Below are 9,420 nucleotides of genomic sequence, written 5' to 3'. Positions count from 1 at the left end.
ATACCATTCGATATTAGGAAAGCTGCTCGCATATGGCGTCACAAGTCAAATAATTAGGATTCCAATAACTTTTTTTATTCTTAAATGGATTTTTCTCAAACCGTCGGCAATATTTTATTAATCATTTTTTTCCTGCTATTTTAACAATACAACTTTGTCAGAGTGAACTTCCCCTTTAAAAGTGTCGAGGAGTCATAGCGTTTTTTTTAGGGTGGGAAACGTTGTCATTCCTTGGCCTTTTCCACCTTTTCCTCCTTCTGTGTTTAAGAATGTATGTCAAGGCAAGCCAATTCAAATAAAAGTAAACTGTATATTCATTAAGCAGGACTATTTGAAACAAATTATGATAGGGCGATAGGGGTGTGTGGTGTTTCTTTCCAGTGAGATGGCTAAATCTTGATGATTGCCTTGCCGAAGTTTTCCCCAGTGAATAGCTGTTGGAAGGCTTTTGGCGTGTTCTCGAAGCCATTAGTAACATGCTCCTTGTAGATCAGCTTTTTCTGAAGAAAAATGAAAGAAAAAAATCATTATTATAGATATCGCTCGATAAAATCTGAGAAATGATGTACAGGGCCCCGTCTTACAAAAGGTTGCAATAGAGTCTAATAAAACGGAAACTGCCATCAATATTATTTTACGGACATTGCGGGATATTACTTAATACTTATAATTCTTGATTATTACTTAATACTATAATTCTTCTTATAATATATCATTGCACTGATTTGATTATATTTAATGAAATTGATTATATTGATTTAAACGTGACATGTATATTAATTTATATTTAAAACATTTTCAAATATGTATTTCATTTTTTATTTTTCAATATTGCATTTTGTTCATGCTATTATATATTTAAATTAAATCAATCTATCTTGTACTTATTTGTATTATTTTGAAGAATGAAAATAAACTGAATTGAAATTGAATTGAAAAACCTATGGATAATTAATTCGTTAATTTGTCCGTAGTTAAGTTGTTGAAGGTAGTTCATTAGGTCGTTAAGTTATTCAATATAGTTCAGTTGATTAGTAATTGAGTTAAGTTAATCATGTTAAATAGTTGGGTTGTGTACTGTGAAGCGCTTACAGAAATTTTAATAGGCCCTATAAAAATATTGAATTATTATCATCACTATTAGGAAATATTATATAGAACAAAAAGTGTGTATTTCAAAGGCAATACATACCTCATTTAGCCACGCCATTAGTTGTTTTACAGCTACCATATATTCATCCTTATGATCAAAGATAAAGAATCCTTGGAGTGACAGTCGTTGAAAGATAATAGCAGGCTGAAGAACTCTCGCTGATCAGAGAAAGAAGCGAAGAATAACATTTGGTCAGGTTATGTTTTATGATTATTATCATTATTTGTTTGGCGTCACCTGTGCCTTGGAGGCGAAAAGCGAACTGAATCACTATGACCCGCAGGTCTCTCCTCATGATATAACTGATTGGGGGGTGCAGGTGGACCACTACACCGTGGTTTCTAGTTATGATGTATATTAATGCATTAATTGTTTTCTTGAAAATTTGGTGTGCCTTTTTCTTATTATTTTATTATCTTTTTACAACGGACACTTTGCAAATTTTATGTAGAAAAAAATCATGACATTGTTGGATTTCGTATATAGAGTTGATAGGACCAATCATAACTCTTTGTAAGACGGGGTTCAGGTCTCCAGTGCTCTGTGTGGTTATTAATAAACAATTTTTTTCATAATTTCTCCGAGTTGAAGGGGGGGGGGGGAATCTGACCAACACCGTGTGTGGCCTCTCATTAATTGTAAGTTATAAATTACGGTTTATTTCCAATTCGTCCAATGCCAGTTCGTCCAAATGTCAACTCGTCTTCTATCATTTGGTCTACCATTAGTTCGTCCACTATCCACATGGTCTAATTGCCAATTCATCCACTCACCATTTCGTCTAATAACCAGTTGGTCCAAGGGTCATTTATAGTCCATACACCATTTTGGTCTAATTGGACTAAGACAGTGTTAATTGTGCAAACTGAATGAAAATGAAATGGATATTAGACCAACTGGTTATGAGACGAAATAGTCATAGACGAAATGGTGATTAGACGAAGTGACGATTAGAGCAAATGGTAATTGGGCCAAATGGTTGTTAGACAAAATATTGATGGATGGATTGGCATTAGATTAAATGAAAGTAGACCATGTAGTGAGTGGAGGAGTTCGCAGTAGACGAATTGGCAATTTATCTACTAGTCTTAAAATATATATATTATGAAATAACCTTCAAAATACAGGACATGGAATACAAACATTTGAGAGGAAGGTGCCTGATTTGCTGCTTTGTAACACAATTAGTGTCATGGGCGTAGAGATGGGGGGCCTCCCCTCCCCCCCCAAAAAAAAAAAATCACGACCAAGAAAATCAAAGAGAAAAGCAAAGAAAAGGATAAGGATGAAATATGAAATTATTTTCCGAATATTATGTCAATATCTATCACAAGCTTTGATTTTTGTAACTAAAATGTCTAAAATTTTGCTCGCTTGCTTCGCTTGCAATTTCTTATGAATTTTACACGATACGTCACTTCGAGCCCCCTGCTCATTACACCACTGATAAGTGTGGTGTAAATTCATTGAGTAGTGCATTAGTGGGTTATCATTCAATTGGGCCAATATAACCACTCTAAAAAACGTTTACCCAATATGGGTAAAATGGGAACATGCATTTTGGTTGGGTAAAGAGATACCAAATATTTTGTAAATTTTACGCAATGTTGCGTTGAAAGATACCCTTAAAACATGCATTTAGCCCAATATGGGGTAAAAGAATATCCAGCAACTATGCATGTTCCCTTCTACCCAAATTGGGGTAAAATTTTACTCAGGGTTTTTAGAGAGTATATTAAAGAAGTAGCGAGTGCATAACTAAACAAGAATATCCAATTTTAAAAGATGTTTTTATTTATCATTTCAAATGATTCGTTTACATTGTTTATTAAGTTTTAATCTGCGCTATACAGCCATGACACGTACAATTAAAAAAAGTGGAAAAGGGAGAATCAGCAATTAAAGGGGAAGTTCACCCTGAAGAAATGTTTGTTGTAAAACAGCACTAAAAATAATTAGAAATATTGGTAAAGATTTGAGGAAATTCCATTAAAGATTTTTTTTTTTAATGAGAATTTTAAGTTTTGGATTTGTGAGTCATAAACGAGCAACTGTCCCATATGCTATGTGATATAAAATGCATGAATTTAATTTTTTATTGATTCCTGGTGACTTCTTTTTGTTTTCTGTTTAGGAATGGGTGTGAAATTATTTGTCTACTGATATACAAAAAGTATTTAAAAAAAAAAGATTTTCAGTTTTCGGAGAAAACTACATTTCATTGATTTTTTTTATACCATTCAATATTAGGAAAGCTGCTCGCATATGACGTCACAAGTCAAATAATCAAGATTCCAATAACTTTTTTATTAAATGGATTTTTCTAAAACCGTCGGCAATATTTTTTAATCATTTTTTCCTGCTATTTTTACAATACAATTTTATCAGGGTGAACTTCCCCTTTAAAAGTGTCGAGGAGTAATAGCGCTTTTTTTAGGTTGGGAAACGTTGTCGTTCCTTGGCCCTTTTCCACCTTTTGTGTTTAAAAATGTATGTAAAGGCAAGCTAATTCAAATAAAAGTAAACTGTATAGTCATTAAGCAGGACTATATGAAACAAAAACGATACCGTTACAATGTTACACCTTTTCACAATGTAATATGAAGTACAATTAACACAAAAACAAAGTGGTCAGGCTTAAAATTGAAAGTTATAATCAGATATTTATAAGTGAAAATAAACATGCAGGATTGATGGTTCCGTTATTAAATTTTCGTTAAAAACGCGAATTTAGGTAAAGACGTCGCTTTGACACTAAACTGTAAAACAACATTTCTAAACAGATAAAAGAATGAATATCGTTTACTTGCCATTCTTCATTGATTTAAAAATTTTGATGTATTAAATAAAAATCAAACCTTGATATATACATATACAATTAAAAATATCTTGCTCATAGTTTCAGGTGCTTAAACAAATATTTCAGAATATATATTTCAAACACACAAAAAGTGTAAACATATTTTTGAAGAACAATATACTGATTGATTCATGGTAGCTATTGTGTGTTTCTTTTTTCAAAATTAATGAAGATCTCTTCTACTTTTAAGCCATCCATAGCAATAAACCGAATCACTAAGGTACTATCTCCTACTGGTATTAACATTATACCAAACATGTTTTATGTACATGCACATAATAAAAGTACTGCGATAATGGCAAATGATAAAATTACCATTGTGAAGAAATTTATAGATTGGTATTAATGAAATATTTTAATGACTTCCATGTATGATAAGAAAACATGGAAAGCTTAAACTAGTGCATGAAAATGGTCCATATGCTAAAGTTTTAAATTAGACCACAATCTCGTTCTGCATGTGCTAAAATTATGGAAAACTGAAAATGGTAACATTGTTTGCTTAACTTGTATATCTCTCGTAATTACTGTGCTCTTTCTTATATATTTACTTATTAATTTATTCATTTATTTATTTAATTATTTTCATGCAAAAATATGCTAATTTATGTAAATTAGCAGTAATTTATGCATTAAGCCATATGCCAATGGGAATTAATTAATAAAAGTTAATAAAAAAGATACCAAACTTTAGGAAAGTCTCTATCAGGTCAATAGCTTTCATTTTTCCCACAGAACATGGTGTTGAAAATTGCATCTTCATGCAAAAATATGCTAATTTATGTAAATTAGTCATTTATGCATGAAGCCATATGCCAATGGGAATTAATTAATAAAAGTTAATAAAAAAGACACCAAACTTTAGGAAAGTCTATATCAGGTCAATAGCTTTAATTTTTCCCACAGGACATGGTGTTGAAAATTGCATCTTCATGCAAAAATATGCTAATTTATGTAAATTAGCAGTAATTTATGCATGAAGTCATATGCCAATAGGAATTAATTAATAAAAGTAAATAAAGAGATACCAAACTTTAAGAAAGTCTCTTTTAGGTCAATAGCTTTAAATTTCCTTGTCAAACATGATATTGAAAATCATGTCTTTATGCAAAAATATGTTAATTTATGTAAATTAGCAGTTAATTTATGCATGAATAATAAAAATTAGTAAAAGGAATAAAAAGAAACCAAACTTAAAGAAAATCTCTGTCAGGTCCATAGATTTAATTTTCCCTATCAAACGTGCTATTGAAAATCTCGTCTTCATGCAAAATATGCTAATTTATATAAATTAGCAAATATTTTATATGTATAAATTAGTCTCATTCCAGTGGGTATTAACAGTGGAAAAGGGGCCAAACTTTTGAAGTACCTCTATCACTCAGTTCAAAATCTTCAATTGTATGCTATTGAAAATCCCGCTTCCATGCAAAAGCGTGTTATATTATGTAAATTAACAATAATTTATGTATGAAGCTGTATTCCATTGACTAATCATATATTACATAAAGCATAAAGCCGTATGCCAACCAGAACAGTGGCAAAAGAATCGAGTCGAATTTAGCCCGAATCCTCCGATTATCGCCAAATGACGACCTGAATAACGACCCGAATCAAACGATTATGCAAGAATTTGCACAGTACAGCCACAGAATTTCCCGAAAATGTGCCAGATTCTTTCGAAAAGATCTATAATTTACCGATTCATAAATTCATAAATTAGTCCCATTCCAGTGGGTATTAACAGTGGAAAAGGGGCCAAACTTTTTTGGGCATTTGAAAATTATTTTTAGTGAGACATGGTGAATTATGAGTTTTTTTAATTGCTTTGAAAAGAAAGATGAATTACTGTTTATCTTTTTCATATGATTTGGGTTTTTTTTTAATTGTGAAAGGGGTATGCACAGGATTTATAATTTGCATAAATTTGCATTTTAAACATGATGCTCTCCTCTGGTCGCATGGAAAGTCATCATAATGAATGAATTGTGTAACAGTGTCTCCTATGCATAGTGTTGTGCTTGTCCCTCGGTTTAAAACCTCAAAATAGGATAGTTGATGAGTTTTACACATATTTGCATAAATTTTGCATAAATTTGCATTAATTAACATTGAAAGTTGATTATTATTCAGGAACTGTACAGAAATCAATCTATAGATTTGATGCCCTGTCAAAATAAATCCCAAATACCCCCCCCCCCCGTAAAAAAAGAAAAGAAATAGGCTTCTATAGAAAAGTTTCGGTCTGTACTATACATATACAGTAATTCACGGTGAATAGTGTGATTTTGCATAATTTTGCATAAATTAGCCCTATGAAAAAGGATTCCAGTCATTGATATCGAGGCATCCTATCAAGAATTAATGCTTTTGGTACCAGTGACACATGTGGAGAAAAAAATTGTGATTTTGACAATTCTATATGTCGATATATGATAATACATGTGTTTTTACATGTGATTTGCATATAATTTGCATAAATTAACCTTAAAAATTGATTCATACTCACCAATTTTATAAAAATCGACCTACAGTTGAATGTTTAGCAAAAGAAGACCCAAATACACAAAAATTGGGCATTTGAAAATTATTTTTAGTGAGATATGGTGAATTATGAGTTTTTTGCATAAAATTTGCATAAATTAGCATTTTAAAATAGGGTGCCCTTCACCGATTTCGGGGCACCCTATCTAGAATTAATGCTTTTGATACCAGGGACCCACATGAAAAAAAATGGCGCTTTTGTAAATCCTGTCCCCAAAATTTTGCTAAGGCCCCTGACTATAACGGCCGATAACCTGTCGGACAAAAATGTTGATGAAACGCTCCCCAACATGCAGAGGTTAGAAGAAACTCGAGTTCAGAATATGGAACAATGTTTGCAACATTTTATTTTCAGCTAGCTTGGACAGGGTGATCATTGGGTGACACGACATATGATCCTGCGACAATTGCTCCTGGTGGGTGTTTCATAAAACCGTTCGTAAGTTAAGAGCAACTTAAAGAACGACTGGTGATCCTCCTCGAAAATTCGGGGGGAAATGGTATATTCATTGATGATGGTTACGCGCGTAAAAAAGGTTCACCAGTCGTTCTTAACTTACAAACATCTTCATGAAAAGGCCCCGGGCTTAATTTCGTTTAAGATATACGGTTGCAATGGTTTTATTAGGTTTAGGGACACTCAAAAAAAAACGAAGAGCTACGAAGGGCTAATTTAGCTCTTAAAAAGCGTGTATAGCGACTGCACTTCGTGTGCTTCGAGTGCTGATTTTTCTCGTTCAAATTTGACAAAATCAACCACACTAGCTCTTTAAGAGCTAAATCAACTCTGCATTTTTAGAATGTAGGGTGTAGTGTTAAACGCGGGGTTTAAATTGGTAATTCGATTATTGTGAGGGATTTACAGCGGATCAATTGTCGCCGGATCAAATGTCATAGAACCGATCATTATGATAGGACGATAGGGGTGTGTGGTGTTTCTATCCAGTGAGATGGCTAAATCTTGATGATTGCCTTGCCGAAGTTCTCCCCAGTGAATAGCTGTTGGAAGGCTTTTGGCGTGTTCTCGAAGCCATTAGTAACATGCTCCTTGTAGATAAGCTTTTTCTGAAGACGAATGGAAGAAAAAAGAATCATAATTATAGAAATCGCTCAATAAAATCTGAAAAAAAGTTTCTAAACCCATATATGTTCAAGACTGTACAGGGCCAAGTCTTACAAAAGGTTGCAATAGAGTCTAATAAAACGCAAACTGCCATCGGTCTTATTTTACGGACATTGCGGGATATTACGTAAAACCTATGGATAATTAATTCGTTAATATCCGTATTTAAGTTGTTGAAGGTAGTTAATTAGGTCGTTAAGTTATTCAATATAGTTCAGTTGATTAGTAATTGAGTTAAGTTAATCATGTTAAATAGTTAGGTTGTGTACTGTGAAGCGCTTACAGAAATTTTAATAGGGGCTATATAAATATTGAGTTATTATTATCACTATCAAGAAATATATGTAGAACAAAAAAAGTGTATTTCAAAACACAATACATACCTCATTTAGCCACGCCATTAGTTGTTTTACAGCTGCCATGTATTTATCCTTATGATCAAAGATCAAGAATCCTTGGATTGACAGTCGTTGAGCATTAATAGCAGGCTGAAGAATTCTCGCTGATCAGAGAAAGAGGCGAAGAATTGTCAGGGTATGTTTTATCATTATTATCATTATTTGTTTGGCGTCACCTGTGCCTTGGAGGCGAAAAGCGAACTGAATCTCCTCCCGATAAATGATAGGGGGGAGTGCAGGTGGTCCCCTTAACCGGGGTTTCTCCCTACTCTTATACGAATAGTGCAGTGGGTTCTTAACGTGCAAAGGTGGCGACTCTCTACACGGGGCCTCCATTTAACGTCCTATCCGAGGGATGGAGTGTTTTCAATATTATTGTAACATAGCCTGCATCTAAGAAACATGAGAGAGACGTTTACACACAACGCACTGGCTTCAGTCATCCGCCCGGGGTGGACTCGAACCCACGATCTTTGGTTCGATGGGCAGATGCGTTACCGACTCAGCCAACAAAGCTCTCGTTTAACATTTTAAAATCTATAAATCACTAGGTTAATGATTAAGGGGTGATTTGAGCACTTGACCTCCCCTTAAAAAAATTACTACCAAGAAAAAAAACGAAAGAAAAGAAAAGGAAAAGGTGGAAATATGGAATAAAATAAAATAAAATCAATCATTCGGTAAAATGTAGGTTTAATGCTTTAAAATCTACGTTACCCCCCCCCCCCTCCTGCCCGGAAAATATGAATTAACATGATAATTATAATGACAACAAACATCCAGGTCCTTTTTTACCAAACTGCTATCAATGACTTCATTATAATTTCGTATGTTTTAAAGATATTCTTCAATGAAATTATGTATGATTATTATATATAATTACACTCTAAAAAATGAAGTGCTAATTCAGCTCTTAAAGAGCGTGTATAGTGACTACACTTCGGAGTGCTGATTTTTCTCGTTCAAATTTTAACTAGACAAATCAGCACTCCGAAGTGCAGTCACTATACACGCTCTTTAAGAGCTGAATTAGCACTTCATTTTTAGAGTGTATATATATGTTTTTTATCATTAATTTGTTTACGTAATCTTTATAGGGAACTTTGATGTAAAGGATTTGTATGATTATGATATTTACGTACCTTTTGGGGACTCCTTCGCATTGTAGGCACTGATGGATCCACAAACACACACACGACCGTAAGCATTCATATTGTACATGACAGTACTGGAAAATTCGCCTCCGATCTATAATGATAATAATAATAATAATAATCATTATAATAATAATAAGTATTTCTAATGCGCCCTTTCTAATGAATCACTACTCAAGGCGCCACAT

At 33.2% G+C, this 9,420-nt stretch overlaps 1 protein-coding gene across 3 annotated transcripts in view; it reads right to left on the bottom strand.

The window, feature by feature from the left end:
• Positions 1-218: 218 nt before the first annotated feature.
• LOC121421740 (prostaglandin reductase 1-like) overlaps positions 219-9,420 on the bottom strand; it is a 35,111-nt gene continuing 25,909 nt past the window's right edge. The window contains exons 7-10 of one of the 3 annotated variants that reach the window (XM_041616532.1): positions 9,221-9,326; positions 8,064-8,182; positions 7,473-7,622; positions 219-350 (exon numbers count right to left, since the gene is read on the bottom strand). In XM_041616532.1, the coding sequence (XP_041472466.1) occupies positions 7,512-7,622; positions 8,064-8,182; positions 9,221-9,326 (336 nt within the window). In that variant the 3' untranslated portion in view covers positions 219-350; positions 7,473-7,511. Of the gene's footprint in view, positions 501-1,192; positions 1,312-7,472; positions 7,623-8,063; positions 8,183-9,220; positions 9,327-9,420 lie in introns of all 3 variants that reach the window. The other 2 variants (XM_041616533.1, XM_041616530.1) reach the window with 2 other exon arrangements.

This window comes from Lytechinus variegatus, chromosome 9 (assembly GCF_018143015.1).
Source record: "Lytechinus variegatus isolate NC3 chromosome 9, Lvar_3.0, whole genome shotgun sequence".
In the NCBI taxonomy this organism is placed as follows: Eukaryota; Metazoa; Echinodermata; class Echinoidea; order Temnopleuroida; family Toxopneustidae; genus Lytechinus; species Lytechinus variegatus.
The sequence above is the reverse complement of the archived record's forward strand: the minus strand, read 5'-3'. Positions and strand labels throughout refer to the sequence as shown.